Raw genomic sequence first — 20,950 nt, 5'->3', positions numbered from 1 at the left:
TAACAGGTTAGAGTATTTATTGTGGAGTGGCATATGCCTGAGTACGGAAGGGAGACGCACCATAAAAACCCAAGGAATAAATAAATATTGACATTGTTATACAGCTGTTTAGCTTCTGGAGACCAGTGATTTGTGGGACCATATGTTGGACAAAATGAGACCATTTGCTGATAATTGTAAATGTGGTGACCCCTTACAAACTGAATATTAAAAATATTAAGTAAATGGCATATTTTAATTACACAGTAAAGAGGCTGTTCTCCACCACTAAAAGACAGCAGCTGTCAGGAGGAATTGATCACGTGACTGAAGGTAACATTTATTTGATAGTAGACCTTGGTAAAAGACATCCCACATGATTTTTAGACTCTCAGACAAACATATTTGGTTCAGACTTGCACTTAATTGTGAAGCTTCAGCTTCTTTGTCTTCTGAAAATTTTCACGTGTTCTTCAGATACTATAGGGCTTGTTTGGTTTTTATTTTTGTTTTAATCTGCTTCACAGTATTTAAATTTCAAATGAAATATAATTAAATGAGAAACTGTAAACAATGAAGTTTGGAATTGGAAGTCAACACGTTTGTTATTCTTTTTGCCGAAGGTATCAAGTAAGTTGCATAATTACCACAGTATTATACCATCTTTGTCAACACAAACAGTACTTCCTATCGTCTTTGAAAGTGCCCTTAGTGAACAACAGAAAGTGCAGACTCCAAAGAAGAGCAGCCCAGGGAGGAGCCAGGAGCATCACAATGCCTTATGAGTTGCATAATGGAATTATATAGAGACAGGCAGCAAGTAGTCACCAGAAATACAAAATGCTCTTATGTATACACCTCTGCAGCTGAGGCAGAGGAGAGATACCAAGGGTTTTGTAGCCTCCTTCCTGCCTATTGTGGTCCCACATTAAGACAAATGTGTGACAGTAAAGCAGCAGTCCATGGGGGTGGATTCTTTTTGCAGATCCAAAGACCCCTTCTGTACAGGGGGTTTGATCTTCGCCCTCCACATGCCACTGTTGATGATGCACACGTTCCTCATCTCACATCGTGCCCATCCTATGGTGAGGCACTTGCAGGGTCTGAAGGTTGGGGCACGTGAAATAGGGAGCTGGAAGAAAGCATGCTGCTATTCCATTGGAAGCAAACGGCAGCGTGGGCCCATAGAAAACTTCTTCCTTCCCTTCCTTGCTGACATCCAGCACCTGCAGGGCAAAGTAGAAAACATCACAAAAGTAGTCTGAAATAAATTTGCTGGCACAGAATGCATGAGTGTAGTACTAATTCCAGCAGAAATGTAGTCTCAGATCACTTCTAGATTGCACTTGGGGATCTGCTGATTTACTGCTGCCTTTATCACCCAACTCTTATGCTAGTTTAGCCAATTCATAGCAGACAGTGACATTTGGAGGTGCAGCAAAGCACCAAAATGCTGACACATGTTGTCACAAAGCATGATTCATTTGTAAACTTGGAGCAAGGGAAACTGGAAAGACTAAATACATGAATGACTTAAAGACAATGAAGATGTATGGAGAAAAATGGGTTTTATTCCAAAGGCAAGAGTAAACTCAGATTTGAAGATCTGATTTCATTGGTGAAAGCCAGGCACAGTGCCAACACCTCTGCCAGACCATCCTTACTCTCCTTTTCCCACTAATGCTGGGACTGTGTCAGGCAAGTTTCCAGCTCATGACCATGATTTTAAGGAAATGGGAAGATTTGCATTCTGAAAGTGAGATCTCAAGCTCATCATCACCTGTCCCTAAGCAGTATTTAAACCCAGGTGCAAAACTGCAACCTACCCACTGACTATAACCAAGCAAGGCCACTGCCTTGACACTGTGCTGCTCATTACTCCATTCAGAGAACTGTACTTCAAATAGTGTTCCCCAAACCTACCCGTGTGTTGTTTTCCAAGGAAAATTTTTAGATATGGTATCCGAAGTCCTAACAACACTCAATGATAATATCAGGAGAGTAAGATTTTAACTGTTTATCTTGCTCTGCTCTTTACAAACTCCTGCTAGTGTGCATTCATTATAAGATCAGCAGCTCAACATCTGATACATTCCCTTCTGCTGGGTCTAACTTCCATCCTTATGGGACAGCTTGAAGGTTAAATTCTAAAATGTTCAGTTGGAAGCTAATGAAAATATTGCTTATCAGTAAAAGTGCAGAAACAGAGATGGAACCAAGAGTTCCTGTGTGACCAGCTGGGCAGTTACAGAAAGCTATGGCCACGATGCAGATTGGCTTCACTCAGAAGACTGCAGGAAGATAAGAACTCCTAATTTCTGTATGGGAACATCTGAAGGACACAGATCTGCAGGTAAGCTGCTGTTACACAAGATGAGAGAGCAGAAGAGTTTACTGAACAATCTACTGCCTACAGCAGGGATCAAAACTTCCATTCAAGCTTTGAAGCAGTAAGCACTAGGGCAGGTTGCAGGCTTACTGAACTTTGCCAAAGAACGACACATTAACTCTGGCTGCTCTTCTGAAAGACAGCTTGGAGAGGAATAACATCACACGAATGGCTGAAAACATGTTAGCCCACATCTCACTGTCCATTTCTTCATCTCGTTTACTCTTGAATTCCGCTGTGTAACCTGAGAATATACCCACTGTTTTACTCAAATCTTGTTAAAGGAGAGATTCCTCAACCCTGTTTTCCTAGAATATCTTACTTAGAATAATTATATTTAATTGCTAACCCGGAAATATTTCTTAATATCTGCATTTCCTCTCAGGTTTGTAGAGGCTCCGGGGCTGCTTAAGAAACATCCTTAATCTCTCCACTTCACCTGCATTTTCCTTTTAAATAACCTCTGTGCAAAACATCTCCTTGCAAAATTATTGGAAAAGACTTTAAAAGAAACCTAAATCACTCACCTGGATACATGCCAGAGGCTCATTTGTCCAAATTGAATAGCCGCCAACTAAATATATTCTACCATTGTGGACCGCAACTCCAGACTCGTTTTGACCTAAAGGAAAAAAAGGAATAGAAAACACTTCCAATGTTTAATTAACCCTTTTAACACTGAGTGCTGGAGTTCTGCAGTAAGATGCAAATGCACTTGGCAGTAACTTGAGTTTCAGGGTTGACAACTTGCAACAATCGATGTGAAACATGAGGGCTGTGCTCTGTTGTCCACAGGAGCTCAGGACGGTGCCACCTGGAGCAATACAACAGATGAGTCGTGTCACAGATGCACAGTGGGGCTGGGCAGGGGACCATCTGCTGCCTTCTCAGTAGTTTCTGTGCACTTGTATTTCATAGGTGATGGGTGAGCTCCCTGCCTGCTACTAGCTAACATCGCACTCATCCATTTAATGCAGACATGCTGAACTCACCCCTCCGCCCACTGCAGCCACAGGTACAATAGGGAAAACTGCAGGAGTTGCTATGAAAGCTCACTCCAACAGCAGCAATCTCCTTAACTAATCTGAAGGTTCTGAAGTATAAATAAAGCTTTACAATCTGCTACTTGGTGCAACTCCTTCTGCCAGTCATGAAATCACAGAGAAAAGCTCAGGTGTGGACCATGGGAACAAGCCAACTGCTCACATCTGGGGAGAGACAGCATTTGATGGCACGGGGTCAGCTCCAGAGTAAGGGTGCCTCCAGTGCCAGGACTTTTGCAGTTACAAGTCAGGAGTCTTATTCAAAGGCAGTCATTTTGAAGGGAAATGAACACAAAATAGAAGAAATCCATTAAACAGAGAGCAATATGAATATGATAAACTAGTTCTGTTTGATAGTGTGCAATTCTTCCTTTTTGATCCAAGCATCTTTCCTTAGTGTCCATGAACGACTCTGATGATGTAACTCAGAAACTAAGCAATCCTGAAGATTGCAGAGATTAACAAAGCCAATACAATATATTAAAGAACAAAAATCCACTATAACAGCTTTTACATCTACCAAAAGGAAAATGACACCATGTGACTATCTTATTTGTCAAGCATTTATTTCTCTGACATGTTGTTCCCAGTTGTCCTGAGCTTCTAGTCAATTTCCTAAATCTTTTGTATCCTTCTGAGTCGTAAAAATCAGAAGTGAATGAAAGATTATGAAAAGTGAGGAAGGCTCATTTCTAGGATTCCAATAGCAGTCTGTGCTGAAACATTTTGACAGACAAAACTGTTACTAAGGGAGCTCCAAGTCTGCTGCAGAAGAGAACACCTCAACATTAATGTCCTGGAAATGCATCATAGAATGATAGAATCATCAAGGTTGGAAAAGACCTACAAGATCATCCAGTCCAACAGTAATTCTCACTAAACCACGTCTCTCAGCACAACATCTAAACGTTCCTTAAACACTTTCAGGGTTGGTGATTCCACCACCTCCCTAGGCAGTCCATACCAGCACACTACTTTTCTGAAAGAGTGGTTGGATTTCCTAACGTCCAGCCTGAATCTCCTCTGGCACAATTTGAAGCCGAGAGAAGAGGCCACCCCCAGCTCCCTTCTCCCACTACAGCCTCCCTTCTCTTCTGGCAAGCTACTGTTGGTGCTGAGAATACTCTGAGAATGTGTCACTTGCCTGCCTCTACCAGGGATACAAGTGGTAGTACATTTGGGAGTCACATCAGGCAGCGGTGATATTTGGTGGATGATACGGCAGGGACAGAGAGTTAGAGTGCACTGCGAGTTGAAACTGGAACAGTTCCACCTAATGACCATAATGAGAAACTCTGCAGATGACACAGCTATCTAAGCCACCCAATGCATCCTTGATTTGATAGACTTCCAACAAAAACATCTCCTTTCTGGAAATGTATAGTGGTGAAGATGTTTGGAAATAAATGACAGTTAATGGATTTCAGTGCAAGCCTTGATCTAGTATGCCAGCAGAAAGAGATAAAAATGATGATGAGATGCATTTGCCTATTGTGCGCACCAAACATGGAACTAAATCCATCAGTGCATGCAAGCTTCTAGAGATTCAAAGATAAGTACTGGTAATAATATAACAAAGTGCTTTTGGTTTCCTAATTAATTATATGTGTTGTCTTAAAAATGTAGCCTGCAATATCCTAAAACAAAGGTTTTCTTAAACAATGAATGCCAGGACAGTAATCAAAATTCTTGTGTCTCAACAATGACCTCTAAGCTAGAGGCAACTGTGGTGAAACTGTGGAGTTCCACATACCAAAGGCATGAAAAGGTCAAAGGACTTATGTTTTAATTTAATAGTGGCAACTTTTCTCCTTTTTGTACACTTGCCTGTCAACATGTTGAAGCTGCAACGTGTCCACTGGTCAGCATCAATGCTGTAGGAGTCGATGTGCCGAACCAGGATCCGATCATTGTTGTAGTCCAGGTCGTTCCCACCTAGCACATAGAGTTTCCTTTGGACAGCAGCCATGGAGTGATACACTCTCCTCTGCAGCATTGGGCTACGGCTTAACCACTTGTTCTGCAAAGGAAAAGACAGAACTTGTCTCAGCACTGCTAGAAGTCATACCTCTGTTAGCAATACAATGACATCTGCATTTACTCCTCACCCATGGCTAGAGATTCAAGGTCTATATACTTGTGTTATTCATATGTTAAGCATGCATGTTTGTTACAACATTCACTTGATAACAGACTTTCAACATGTGGTTTACAGTTCTCACGTTTACATTTATTAATATGAGGCTATTTCTTGTTCCATTTTCCTGTTTAGCTCATGAGGCTTCAAAGCCTGTTTTTTTTTTTTTTCCTTTGCTGCAGAATTCAGTAGCAAATCTTCCTTACGCAAAACTATTAGATGATTCCTTTGTATACAGCACTAACATGTCTGTACCAACCAGCTCTGAGAGAGAAGATTCTTCTACCTTTCATTATTCAGAAGCTTATTTGGTCTCACCCTTGGGGAGTGAAGCAACAGGGAAAAATAATTTCCTAAAGGATCTTCTTAAATGATTTGGGCACTTGGTTTAATGCTAACCCTTTATTTGCAGGCACTCACAAAGTAAAATCCTTTTGCATATTTTTCCTTCTGTTAACAATATTCAGGAATTCTGCTATTTGTGGGATGGAGGGAGGACACAAAAGAAGAGCAGTTACAGCACAGTATTTTAAATGCAGGAATGCAATTGCTTCTACTATGTTTACAGAAGCAAACAACCTGGCAATCAACAAGATTAATTTATCTATGAGGAGGAAGTTAAAATCTGTGAGGAAATTCTTTGTGTTACACGTGCTAGTGCTTGTGGTAGCTCAAGAGTCTCTAATAACACAGCCTTTTAACCTCTGCAATATATAGCTATACATTTCAATGTGTAACAGTTGAGTATTAGGCATTAATGCTTGCATTAGTAGTCCAGTCTCTTAACACGAGACTATAGGCACCATCTGCTTTGCAAAGCCTGCCTGCATCCCCTGATTATATCTTCAGGTTCCTCCACTGCGGTGCCTGCCAGGTGAGCCGCTGCACGCTGCAAAGGCAACGAAAGCGAGGGGCTTGGCGGGGTCATTTCTAATAAGGCAGTGTGTGCATGCTAATCAGTGGTGGGGAAGCAGAGGTCACCCCGGCCGGCTTGCTGGCAGGTAGCTGTGTGCTCTGTGGCAGATGGCAGGCATTATCGACTTGCCACAAAGGCCTCGCGCAGAAGCGAGCACGAGCGCTGAATGATGGAGTTATTGAGATTCCGTGCGAGATGCAAGCAGATGTGATGGTTTCCAGTACCCACCGTAAACAATATGCCAGCAGAATTTTTAAAAAGAGCATGTGTGTACAAACATGAAGCAGGCCTCATTTGAAGGAGGCTAACGCATGCTTTCTCCTTAACTCTTTATACATCAGGCTGGGCTTCTCACAGCCAGCACCATGCACTCGAGATGCCACTGATATTTTGGGGTGCAACTTCCAAAGCCACATCAGCAGGAGCCACGGCAAAGGACATGGACATGCGACAGAGAGACAGGAACTAAACGAGTGTCCCATTCACGAGCAAAATGAGATTGCTGCCTGTAATTACGACATGCCGAGGTTTGGGGTAGAATTGGCACTTGTGCAGTCAATGATCTGAATGTACCTCAAAGGATGAGGTAGCTCTGTCAGAGTCTGCTTTCTGCCTCAGCACCCATTTGTAGTATGCTTTAAAAGCCAGCGGGAGCCACAGTAATGTGTGCCTTGGCCCAAGACAGCAACCAAAGGCCCTATCCTGTAATCAGAGAAGTAAACACCTTCCCATGCAGGAATAAACCAGGCTGTGCAACTCTGATTGCAAGCTTAGAACTTCTATTTCCTAATGCTAGTGAGAGGGCATAACCATGCCCTAACCCCCTGAAATGGTCACTGAGCCATGCTAACCTAATCAAAACAAATACATAATGTATGAAATAATCCCTAAAATACATTTTAGGTAGTTGGGTAATGAAATGATAGGCACCCTTGCAGTCAGCAGAATAAGTCGCTGACAGGTAGTGCAGCTCTGAAAGAATGGAGAAAACAAAAAGCTTGTGTGTATGTAATTGAAAGCTGAAATGTGAAAGATAAGAAGCAGCCTTGTGACACTGGCTTTAAGTACATGCTGCTTGGGGCTGCTGGATTACAAACAAATGAACAAGCAAAATAAATACTAGTAAGTAGGGGAGCTTAAAACCCATTTATTCTAAGATTCTAAGCATTTAATCTAAAATGTTTCTAAAACGTATGGGCATCAAAAATACAAAATCAGTCAGGTTGTCCACTACTCTGTTAAACACATATCATCAGTGTAAAGTGAATTTAAACCACCATCAACTCAAATGGACAGCATTTTAAACTTAAGAAATCCCAGCATGCATTTGGTAAAGACCTGTTTTAAACAAAAGATAGGAGAGAAATGCATACGACACAGATACCCACCTGCTTGGGATCATAGACCATGAGCCTGTTTTGATACTGTGCAGTATTTGTTACTCCTCCTATGAAAGAGTTTATACAGGTTACATATTTTTTTCACATAGGCAAAACCAGGACCAAGATGCAGTACGGTAAAACAACCAATTGTAGGGTCCATTTGCTGACAGGATTACATTGCATACCCCCAGTTACATTCACATGCCACTGCACCTTTGTCAACTGCAACTGTATTCCATATATCTTCAAAGGAAATTCTACATTTACTACATATATTCTGCACTGTAGAGCAAACATCTTCTGGCTCTGTCATAATCTTATGTTAGGAAGCTCCTCCACAGTGATCAGAAACAATGCTAACCATCTGGCATATCAACTTCTCAATAATCTACAGGAAAAAAAAAAGGTATACCTCAGCACCTCAGGAAAATCCAGAATAGGGACTGGGGACACGTCCTCACCTGCTCTTAGTGTGCCTCCACGCTTAGGAGTCCTCATTTTGACAGAGCCCAGCTTCACCTCATGCAGTACTTTTGGAAGATAACACACAGCCTTTCCATGCTGCATCACACAGCACCCACCCCCCATCTGTAGGTTACACACAAGAACGTGCTTTGGAAAGCAACAGTTGCTGATGTCACAGTGTTGTTTGTCTCCACGCTGCTGTGCAGCCTTTGTTAGTGGCCATCAGCCACGACCACGAAACAATATTTTCTAACGCCTGAAACTTGATACCTTTACAAAGCTATTTTCACTCCCAGTGTTTAAAAATGGGATGTCACTTAGCGTGTTGAAAAAATAAAATCCATAGTTGCTTGGATGATTGCCTCCAGAATGCCAGCCTACAGGAGGTACACCAGAAACACAATGCTGGGTCTCTTCTTCAGAAAGCACACCTCCATACTGGGGGGGAAATGTGGAGGAAGAAAAAGAATGGGGCTGCTTCCTTATAAAATAATGAAACAAGCAAAAGAACAAAATTATTTTCCTCTCTTCACGAAGAGCCCCTCGTATCAAGTACATAGCTTATATTTTTTCCCTGCAATATTGCTCATCTGTGGTGTTTTATCATTACATTCCCTTCACATACCGCTCTTCACTTTTAGATTAATCTGCCAAAATGAGATGCTAAGGATTTGCATACAGATTTGACTACACAAAAATAGATCTGGAATTAATAACAGTCTCTATATGTTTTAATTTCTTCTAGACTGGAGTACCCTTGCCTCCAGCAGTATTCTTGGCTTTGAAAGTCATCAAGCTGATTTGTCTGCTCTTAGGTTATGATGCCACATGCTGCTACACTGTCCCCTGCAATCAAAGTGCTCACAGAGATAGATTCCATGCCTTCCCCTAACAAGTATATTTTATAGATTGGCAGTTTTGATCTCCCCTCCCCAGGGGGATAATCTGCATCTTAACAGGTTTCTATAGATACATCTGTCATTAAATATGCCATCTTATATCTGCATCAATTTTCAAACTCGAGTTCCTCCTAACTTTGAAGTGCTATAGCAAAAGTTTAAAATTTTCTGCCAAAATTCATATTTAACAAGTCTATAATGTCCTCTTGAACTATTCTTTTAAAAATACTCCACGCAGTTGGGAAAGGGCATATGATTAACATATCTCTTAAAAAATAGGATAAGGAATAATAAGTTTAAGTAGTACTAAAAATAATACATACTTTCAGAAACAAACAAACAAACAACAACAAGAGCAACAAAAAACTGGGGTAATTCTGAAACGATTTCTTAAACTGCCCTGCAGTACTTTTTACGAGGAAGGAAGAGGGAGGTATGGTAGTAACACTTGAAGACTTGGAACTACAAACTATGCTATGAAAGCTGATGTTAAGCAAAGGCAGCTAATGTGGTAGCAAATAAATTAAGGGAAGTGAAGAAAACGTCTGGCTGGTCCAACAACATCAAAACTTACAGCTCAGTCATTGCTCAGTGGATTTTACAAACCATTCTGGCACGAGCAGCTTGCTCTGAGGACTAAAATCTCAGGAAGTCAAGGAGTGCCCTCAGGAGAAGCCTGTATCTTCCTTGTTCCTGCAGGATGGTAGTCATGAGAAGTCCAGCTTATAGAAGTTGTTACAGGGCCACAGCCATTGCTACTCACTTCTTTTACATCAGATGCTGCTAGGCAGGCTACAACCCCTGCTTTCTAAGCCCTCCAGAAGCCTTAAGTTCCCAGCACTGCAGTGGCTCTATCCATGAAGAAATTCTTAGAAGCTGGCTGGGGCTTACCCTCCCCTTCCCCACATTTGCAAAATATTTTGTTTTGTTACAGCACCCAAACAATCCACTAACTGCATTGAAACACGCCTTCAATAAAGCCACCTCCAAAAAGAGAAGGGTGGCAGGCAGGAGGTTTCGTACAATTTTCCCAATCAGACATTTATCATCCATATTTATATCGTGTCCTAGTAAGACCCCCCCCATCTGACTTGAGAAATCTCACCCAATCCAAATCCCACAGAAAATCTCACCACTCTCTCTGAAAGTCCCCGGGTGCTAGGTTGTGCACATGAATCCCAGTTTGCTGGGAGATGTGTAAAACCACATGTTGGCAGAGAGCTCCCCATGTGCACTCCTTCCAGCAAATACATGGAATATAGCAAGCTCAGGAAGTGCGCCCTACGATGCTTGGCTGTTTTAAAATAGAAATCTCTCCTCTCTCTCCTGCCTCTGTGTTAAATAGGAGATCATGCAGGCCTTCTATTCAGCCAGCACAGGTGCAGTGAGGGCAGTTGAGCTACGGCACCTTCCCTCACCCTCATGCACCCTTGAAGGCACCAAGGGCAGCTCTAAGCTATGACAGTCCTCTCTGGATGCAAACTAGCTGTCAAAAAAGAGGGGCACAAGCCCGACCTTCTCATACATATTTTTTAAATCATTACAAATCATAGAATTTCAGAATGGTTTCTGTTGGAAGGGACCTTTAAGATCATCAAGTTACAATCCCTCTGCTATAGCAGGGACACCTCCCTCTAAATCAGGTTGCTCACAGCTCCATCCAGCCTGGCTTTGAATGCTTCCAGGGAGGGAGCATTCACAACTTCACTGGGCAACCTGTTCCAGTGTCTCACCACCCTCACAGTAAAGAGTTTCTTCCTAATATCTCAACTAAATCTACCCTCTTCCAGTTTAAAACCATTTCCCCTTCCCCTGGCACTATATGTCCTTATAAAAAGTCCCTCCCCAGCTTTCCTGCAGAACCCCTTCAGGTACTGGAACACCACTATAAGGTCCTCTTGGAACTTTCTCTTCTCCAGGTTGAAGAGCCTCAATTCCCTCGCCTCATAGGGGAGGTGCTCCAGCCTTCTGATCAACTTCATGGCCCTCCTCTGGACCTGCTCCAACAACTCCATGCCATTGCTGTGCTGAGGGCTCCAGAACTGGACACACTACTCCAAGTAGGGTCTCACAAGAGCAGAGTATTGGGGCAGAATCACCTCCCTCCACCAGCTGGTCACAGTTCTCTTGATACAACTCAGAATATGGTTGGCCTTCTGGACTGCAAGAGTGCATTGCTGGCTCATGTTGAGTCTTTCATCAACTGACACCCCCAAATCCTTCTTCTCAGGGCTGCTGTCAAGCCATTCTCTGCCCAGCCTGGGTGCTTACTTTCAATCTACAAAGAATTAATGACATCAGATCAATGTCTCTGCTTGAAAGCTGTGAGGTTTGAATTAGATGATCTTTGAGGTCCCTTCCAACACTAACCATTGTATGATTCAATGATTATCTTTAATAAAAGATAATAATAATAAAAAAGAAACGCTATCCCACATCCAGACTTAGACTGGGTCACAGAGACAATTTATCTCCTTATAAAGCCCCTATACATGGTATTTTCTGTGCCTGCTCCACCACAAAATTGGATTTGGTTAGATACTGTAGACTCCTATTTATTTCAGATCCATTTTTCATAAAACGATATTACAGGGATTTACTGGGGAAAAAAAGATCTCCCCACAACATACAGCATACTAATAGTAACGCAATACTCCAAAGCACTTAGAAATTCAATAATTCTTGAAGATACGTGATCTCCATAATTTCATTGGTTAAAATCTCACCATTAGGAAAATAAACAAGTCTCAAAATTAAAAAAAAGAAAAACACAACCTTGAATCTCGATTTTTGTTAAAAATATTATTAAATACGAAGCAATTGTAGGGGGTTGGTTATTTTTCTCCCACAGAACTGAGTATTCTCATGCACATCAAGATGCGTCTTCAGCCAGCAGCCTTCAGGTCAGGCAGCTCTGACCTCTGTGGAACAACAGGATGGTACTGGCTCTTGGCAGCACCTCTTGTGCTGCCTCCTGAGCACTTCACCAGGAAGGATAGACCCTCATCTCCCCTGCAGATGCAGAAGTGGCACTGAGCTGAGGGTCTGTCAGAGGTCCCCTCGTCTCTGCACAACCTGATCTATACATGCAAGGCACCTAACGGGTGGAAAAGGCTGACCCTATAGAAAAGGAGGTCTCCAGATTTGCATGCATCATGGAGGATGAAGAAAAAAAGAGGCACAGTTCAAGTTCGCACTATTATGGAAAATGTTTCACTACTTTTATAGGAAGTGATTGTTAGTAATGTTGAGCTCCAAGGGGCTCAGTGCAGTTTGTGGCTCTTTCACTCAAATACTTTGCTTTGCTAGCATGTGGCACACAGTGCGTTTGTGAAAGGGATCGGGGTGTCAGATGAGAACTGGGGCCTCTAAGATTGTAAAATTTCAAAGCCATCTGCCTGACATTGTACTGTCAATGCAGAGAACTTTAGTGAATTATCACTCATTTTTTTAAATAAGAAGATAAAATTAAATAGAGGGTCATTAAAAAAAGAGAGAAAAAAAAGACGCACAAATATGATGTCTCACAATATATGGAACTGAACCCACTTTTGCCATCTAGAGAGTCAGGCTTGTTCCAAAGTGCATTAGTGCCAAGCCCCCAGGCAGGTAAAGGGCCCCGAGGAGTGGAGGCAGCTTGGCAGTCCCTGCATCCTTGCACCACCTACCTGCCAGCTCTTGCATGCTCTTGTGTCATGCACTCTGCTTATTGCCCTTCCCTTTCCTGCCACTGCCACCAGGATTTTTGTCTCTGTGAGTATTGACTCCTTCCTGTATTACTCCCAAAGGAGGTGCAAAGTAATGCCAGAAATGAATCCCAATAATGACAACAGAAAACCCTTTAATCCTAGCCAGACTTTGATAGCAAAACCGTAGAAGGAAGGGCTTGTAGCAAAGGTATTACTGTTTTGACTATTAATCATGTTTTGATTACTTTCTCCACAAATACAAGGTCTAAAAATTTATATTACTCCTATTTAACTTATTCACTTATTAAAAAGCTGGGCAGATTTTCATAGTAGTTGTGCCAGCTAGTAGCATCAGACTGACTTTGAGAGCTCTGGTGATGACCTGAATTTCCCATAAAGCAGCAGGGATACTTCTCAGAAATATCCCTAACTCAGACTAATTTTTTAATCACATAATTTTAGATTAGGTACTTAAAAATTAGGTTCCCTCCCACATTACTGATTATTCTTACACTAACATCTTATATTTGATGGTGGAACAGCAGGTCTTTTCATCAGTAACTACTGATATGTTAGCACAATAAAACATCTCTGTGTACCATTCCTCTGCCCCTGAACGCCCTTGAATATACGTATATACTCCTAAGCAATCAATTAATGGTAAAAAGCTAGTTATAGTTAAAACATCTCCATCTACCTTTATTTTAAAAATAACTGTTCAACAGATAAATTCCAGCTTTCAATTTGTGAGTACATAATTCAGATCAATATCCTCAGAAGTATTGCATTTCATAATCTATAGTAAACAAACGGAATCTGGCAACTCTAACAACCCAACAGTCCTATCTGGCTCACTCTGCTGCCAAAACTTCATACACCATTGGTTTTTACCACAGGAGCTATGTTGCATTTTCAAATATATGTGAAACAATACTGGTAAAATTTGGTTTTTTTTTTTTTTTTGTTTTTGTTTTTTTTGTTTTTTTTTTTTTTGTTTGTTTGTTTGTTTGTTTGTTTGTTTGTTTGGTTTTTTTTGGTTTGGTTTTTTTTTTGCCATTTGTTAGCAGTTGATCCAATAAGCTTCTATGACTTCTTCCCTCTGATTCTGCAAGTGTATTAAATACGTAATATCACAGTGCTACATTATATAAATCCCAGCAGCATCTGGACACAGGCATGCATGTATTCCACTTCCATAACTAAACACATAAAAAACAGCATAATATAGAATCATAGAATGGTTTGGGCTGGAAGGGATGTTTAAGAGCATGTAGTTCCAACCCCATGCTATAGGCAGAGACACTTCCCTCTAGACCAGGTTGCTCAAAGCCCCATCCAGCCTGGTCTTGAACACTGACAGAGAGGGGGTATCCACTGTTCCAGTGTCTCACTACCCTCACAGTAAAGAGTTTCTTCCTAGTATCTCATCTAAATCTACCCTCTTCCAGTTTAAAGCCATTTCCCCTCATCCCATTGCTATACACCCTCATAACAAGTCCCTTCTCAGTTTTCCTGTGAAACACTTTCAGGTACTGGAAGGCCACTATAAGGTCCCCCCATTTTCTCTAGGCTGAAGAGCCCCAACTCTCTTAGCCTGCCCCCTTAGGGGAGGTGCTCCAGCCCTCTGATCAACTTCATAGCCCTCCTCTGGACCTGCTTCAACAACTCCATGCCATTGTGCTGAGGGCTCCAGAACTGGATACAGTACTCCAGGTGGAGTCTCACAAGAGAGAGTGGGGCACGAGGACCTCCTTTGACCTGCTGGTCACGCTTCTTTTCATGCAACCCAGGATACAGTTGGTCTTTTGAACTGCAAGAGTGTGTTGCTGGCTCATGTTCAGTCTTTCATCAACTGACACCCCCAAATCCTTCTTCTCAGGACTGCTTTCAAGCCATTCTCCATCCAGCCTGTACCTGTGCTTGGGATTTCCCTGACCCAGGTGCAGGATCTTGCACTTGGCCTTGCTGAATTACATGAGGTTGACATGGGCCCACCTCTCAAGACTGCTCATGTCCTTCCCTGTAGCATCCCTTCCCTCTAGCTTGTCCACTGCACAGCTCAGCTTGGTATTATCTAGAAACTTGCTGTGGGTGCACTTGCTCCCACAGTCCATATTGTCTACAAGGATGTTAAATAACTCTGGACCCAGCACCAATCCCTGAGGAATGCCACTCATCAGTGATTCTATGATTCTATCACTGGTCTCCACTCAGACACTGCGCTGCTGACCGCAACTCCCTGAGTACAACCATCCAGCCAATCCTTTATCCAGAGAGGTCCAACCATCAAATCCATTTTTCTCCAATTTTGTGACCAGGATGTCATGAGGGACAGCGTCAAATGTTCTGCACAAGTCCAGGTAGATTACATCAGTTGCTTTTCCTTTATCCCGGACACTGTAACTCCATCATAAAGGCAGCCAAGTTCTTCAAGCATGACTTGCCCTAGATGAAATTATGTTGATTGCCACCAGTCATTTCATCTTTTTTTCCATGTGCCTTAGGGCCTTCCGGAAAATCGGCTCAATGATCTTGCCAGGCCCAGAGGTATGACTGACTGACCTGTAGATCCCCGCATCTTCTTTTTTCCACTTCTTAAAAATGAATGTTATGTTTCCCCTTTTCTAATCAGCGGGAACTTCATCAGACTACCATAAACTTCACCAAACTGCCATGAATACTCCCTTTTCTAGCACAGCTGGAAAAAATTAAAAGCGATCTGGAGCCAATCTCATATTTGCCTTAAAAATCTCTAACAAACTGAGTAGAGATTGTTTGTAATTTTAGTACAGAAAAAAAAAATGATTAAAAAAAAATCATTTTTTGTCATGTACTAGAGCAAGGACCTCTGACAAGTGCTCTTTCAAGGATTTCACACAGATACGTTAAAAATAATTTCCTAAAAAGTGCTGTTTGTAAAAAATAGAAACTGTCAACCGTTAACCGTAAGAGGAAGGTAAAGAAAGAAAGAAAGAAATCAAGATATGGTAGAACTAGCGCCTTCATACTTTGTCTTGCCCATCACAGGCACTCATCTCTTTCCACTGATGGAACAAGGGAGGTAATGAATAAACAGGGGAAGGCTCTGAACACACCTTGTTGATTCCTTACATCAAAAATCCATACCCGACTCTTAAAGCAGACCACATGCACACTTAATACACAACCCAAACTGTACGGAACTTCTTCAAAGTTAATCACTGCAGAAAGAGACCCGGAGTGCCTGCAAGGCATCTCTGTGACTCCTGACGTTCTCTCATGCCATTCTTTCCAAACATATCAGTCATGATTTCAGTGCGTATGGATGAAAATAGGTGTCTATTACTTCTCCCAACAGAGCTAGGAGATACAATCCTGTGAACTATTTAACTTGTAAGGGCAGAAAGATACATCCACAAGGAGCTCCGCTAACCTCAATGGCATACGCTGACAAGCACAATGAAGGCTTAATGAGCTTAATTAATCATTTGTTCACATATCATCTACACACCATAGGAATCCCAAGCCACACCAAAATCCTCAGAGGCTATCTATAGTTAACACACCATCGCTGAACATTTTCTTCAAGGGCTGGTCCTACCTACTCATTGACATACATAAGACAACATTGTCACCTTTCATGACACACTTCTTACTGAAAGGTGCTTCCATTTTGCCTCTTGTGCCTTCTATAGAAAGCATCAACCTTGTTCCAAAGCAAGTGATACCAGAAAAATCACTGCAAGGACTGATGGCACGATGTCCTCAAATCCCATCACTGAGTACACGTACAACAAAAAGCCTATCAGACTGAGTTGCAAATGATATGTTAGTTTACAATTACAAGGCCTATACTTTCATCTACCTGTGCTATGATTACATCCAGCCAGTCCTGTGCACTTGTTATTGACAGTCAGAATCACACAGGATTTCTAATGAAGGTTGCTGTGGCCTGTTAATATATCTTCAAGAGCAAGAAGGAGGAGTTCAATCACCAGCCTTTAAGCCCTGAAGCTACACAAGCCAACAAGCATTTAATTCCCAACTGCAAGAATAAACACAGTAGTACCTGATCATACTACAGAAAGTAGGTTTTGCTTTCTTATTTTTCAGCAAGCACACAGAATTTGTAATTCAAAACTTGTCAAAGAGTGCATTATCATTTTGATTCACTGCGATTTATGGATGGTGATTGGAAGTAGTGTACACAACATATGCAACTTGAAACACAGAAATCACACAATCACAGAATGACTTTGGTTGGAAGGGATCTTAAAGACCATTCAGTTCCAACTCTCTGCTACAGACACAGTTGCCATCCATCAGATCAGGCAGCCCAGGGCCACATCCAACCTGGCCTGGAACACCTTCAGGGATGGAACATCCACAGCTTCTCCGGGCAGCCCATGCCAGTGCCTCACCACCCTCTGATTAAAATGTCCTCCTAATATCTAATGTAAATCTCCCCTCTTTTAGTTAAAATCATTCCCCCTTGTCCTATTACCATCTGCTTGTGTAAAAAGTTGGTTTCTTTCCTGTTTATAAGCTCCCTTTCATATTTAGTAGGCAGCTGTATTCCGCCCCTATACCTCTAATCAGGCTTCATTACATGCTTCCATTCTAAAGTCCTTTAAAATACTCACTCCTAAGACAAAAGTTATCTTGATATATAAAACCAAAGATGATTTACTAGAAGTCATTCAAGACTGCATTTTGATATCTTGTTAATACCTCAAACTGTGAGAAATGTTTCTACCTGATATCCAAAGGAGACCATCCACCACGTATCCTGCATGGCACGAAAGCGATCGGTCAAAGGACTGTACAAAGGTCCACTTGTTCTTCTTGGGACAGTAGCGTTCTACAGTAGGTAGGACTTGACGCAACTCATTCCTGCCTCCTACTGCATACAGGTATTCGTCCACTGCTCCGAGCACAAAGTGCTCCCGGCAGTTCTTCATGGGAGCTATCTCTGCCCAGGAGTTGGTTCGGGGGTCATAGCGACAGGCAGTCCTCACGGCGCAGGTGCGTCCCGTGGAGTGCTCAGCTTCCCCACCCGCCACAAACAGAAAGTCTCCCATGACGGCAACGCAGTGGTGGCTTCTCCCCATGGGCATCGGTGCAAGCTCACTCCAGTTGGCGATCCCTGCAATGTGAACGTTCTCCTGATCGACAGGGTTGAAGTAGCGCAGTTCCTTCACTTTACAGATTTCACGCTTTTTCCCACCAATAATGTAAAGAGTGTCTGACTGGAAGCGGGGTTTTGTCCTTCTGGTTTGCCAAACTGGCTGTGCATAGATGCTCTGGTGGTAAGCCAAGGCCTCATTAACAAGCGCTGTTGCAGTTTCACTAGCTTGAACAAGAGGATGAGACAGAGCTACAGTATGCAGCGTATCCACATCCATAAGGCCAAAGCGGACGTACTGGAGAAGCTCATCCATGTACTGGTAGTGGCAGTTGTGCTCCAACCACCTTACAGCCAACTGGAAGTAGGGAGAAGGAAGGGAAAAACAAAATACTAATTATTCAGATATAATTCTGCCAAAGTTTGGTCTTTAAAATCTGTGTTTTCATTCCAAGTAGATCTACACATTTGCCTCAACAGAGATATCAGTCCATACAAAAAGTAGTCATGAATGAATGTGAGTCATCATAGAAGATACATACTAAAAGTCCACCTATATTACACATAAAAACATTGTACTGCATCATTCCCCAAAAGAATTTCCACAGTATTATCAGACTGTAATACCACTATACGCAATATTCCTACAGTTAGTGACGCTGTAGGAGAGCACAGTCCAGGATCAAGCTGCTGAAGGGACTATGTGACAACAGGTCCACTAGAAAGAAAAGCAAGATTCCAGTTAAGCAATTAGAAAAGAAACACAACACTCTCTTCCCGCTACCTTTAATTCAATTTATGAGGAAAAAAAAAAGATAATAGACCTTTCAATTTTTCCTCCTGCTTCATTTACGTATTAAAAAAAAAAAAATTGAGAGAAGTTAAAATGGCCAGAGAGGAGTAGAGATGATGTTCTGCTGGTTTGAAACTGGGAGAAAGAGGAGAGAAAGACTCTGAAACTGATCAGCAATCACAGGCGTTATCAACAGCCAAAACGACACACAGACTTGAATTTACATAAAGCTTATTCAATCCATCCCGGTCTGAAAAGAGGCTAGAAAGGGCCTAAACCATTTCAAGAAATGTACACATAATTCTTGAAAATCTCCAGTAATGAAAATACCCTTATTTCCACAGGAAAACTGCCCCTCATACTCAACTATCTTCTTGGGCAGATCTTCCTTTTAATTGTGATGGAATTCTACACCTTTCAACTCACTTGCCTCATTTTCCTTTTTTGGGTTTCTAGCCCAGAGCCCAGGAACCACCAGTCCAACCCTTGAGTTTGATGATCACTGCCTCCCATCCATAAAAGATGAAAACCAGCTTCCATTTAGGGCTGCAGTAGTAGAGAACAGATTGAAAAGATCATGGACTGTACCAGTCTATGCCATTCTTGTTTGTATATTGTTACATAAGACCATTAATATACTACGATATTGCTGACCTATGCACTAATGACACTGCTGACATACTACTATTCCCATTTTTTTCCCCAAAGAACTTCCACAAAGTGTCACACTTTCACTTATATCAGTAATTAGTCATTATTAATTTTACTGTTTACTTCAAATCACTGTTCCAGTCTGCCAACAATATTCCCAATTGTAATTTTATTTACAAAAGTGCTTGTAGACCATTTCACCATGTGATTGTCTAAAAACATAAAAACCCTGTTATTACATTCTTAAGTCATTCATAAAGACATTGGATGGTTCTAGATAAGGACAGGCTCCTTTGCTTGATTTTTTTTCATATCCTGACAACTCTTGGATGGGGAGCTGCCAACTAGTCATGCACTAACAGCAGTTACTCACCACCCTGTAGTGCTTATGGAGAAGTCATATGAAAGAAACTGGAAAGACTTCTGTCTTACTAAAGACCTTCATATAAGTACAATATATCAACATTACTACTGCTTCTGTATTCTGTCAAAGAGGGAAGGTGACAGTCTAAAACCACCTTCTTATTAAGGTTAATTTGCAATGTTTTTTTCTCCACTGTTCTACTCAACCCCTGTGAAACAAAGAATCAATGAAGGGCATCAGTAGTTGCAACAGTAGTTTAGTGAGTTAAATGCTGAAGTGAGCTTCAAAATGCGCATTAGCTGTCTGTGTTTAGGCCTGAAGATAAAAGGAAGTTAATTACACATACTTAAAAGTCTTTATGGATTTGAAATCATTGAGGATTATATTTGAATGTTCTAAGCCCACCAAATCTACATATCTGGTGTGTCCTATTGAGAGGTTTTGGTTAACTCCCTATCCTACGTTATTCCTCAAAGTCTTCAGAGGCACTCATATTTCCTAATTGACCAGACATTTGAATTTCACCAGAATTCAGCCTATCTTCATTATAACAAAGACAACAAGAGAATTCACCCTGCCTGAATGATTTGTTGTTATGTTAAAGAAGAATTTATACCTTCACTAGGAGGACAGGCTAAGAAAGCTGGGGCTGTCCAACATGGAGAACAGAAGACTCCAGGTGGGCCTGATAATAGCCTTTCAAGTATCTAAAGAGGGGTTATAGGAAAGAAGGGGACACACTCTTCAGCAGGGTCTGTTGTAATAGGATAAGAGGAAATGGTTTCAAACTACAAGAACGGATCCTTCAAAAGCAGCACCTAAGGTATCTTTGGTCTACACTACTTCCATGTTTCCTTTTTGATTAGCAACTGCAACAGGAGAATGAAGTGCATCCTGGGTTGTATTTTCTGTACAGGACCTACTGGCCATCAGTCAGTATCACTCAGACTTAGCAGAGGAGCAGTGTAGTAAATTGCAGTAATTTATGAGGCAGGATTAAGAACCCTGTACATCACTGTATGACCAGGACATTCTGCAGGCATTTGACAACCAGCAGAGAAGCTCTCTTGAGTCTTAGGAAAGTAACTGAGATGTGGGAATCACAATCTGTTCAGAATCGCTTATCCAGACTAACTCAA

The 20,950-nt window shown here is 41.7% G+C and overlaps 1 protein-coding gene across 6 annotated transcripts in view; it reads right to left on the bottom strand.

Moving 5' to 3' along the window:
- KLHL32 (kelch like family member 32) overlaps positions 1-20,950 on the bottom strand; it is a 119,639-nt gene continuing 98,689 nt past the window's right edge. For all 6 annotated transcript variants that reach the window (XM_052687295.1, XM_052687059.1, XM_052687125.1 and 3 more), the window contains 5 exons: positions 17,635-18,361; positions 7,853-7,911; positions 5,239-5,431; positions 2,896-2,990; positions 1-1,205 (listed from right to left, as the gene is read on the bottom strand). In XM_052687295.1, the coding sequence (XP_052543255.1) occupies positions 1,044-1,205; positions 2,896-2,990; positions 5,239-5,431; positions 7,853-7,911; positions 17,635-18,361 (1,236 nt within the window). In that variant the 3' untranslated portion in view covers positions 1-1,043. The remainder of the gene's footprint in view (positions 1,206-2,895; positions 2,991-5,238; positions 5,432-7,852; positions 7,912-17,634; positions 18,362-20,950) is intronic.

The sequence above is a fragment of the Tympanuchus pallidicinctus genome, unplaced genomic scaffold (genome assembly GCF_026119805.1).
Source record: "Tympanuchus pallidicinctus isolate F22 unplaced genomic scaffold, pur_lepc_1.0 scaffold1, whole genome shotgun sequence".
Classification (NCBI taxonomy): domain Eukaryota; kingdom Metazoa; phylum Chordata; class Aves; order Galliformes; family Phasianidae; genus Tympanuchus; species Tympanuchus pallidicinctus.
This window is presented reverse-complemented; position numbering and strand designations above follow the sequence as displayed.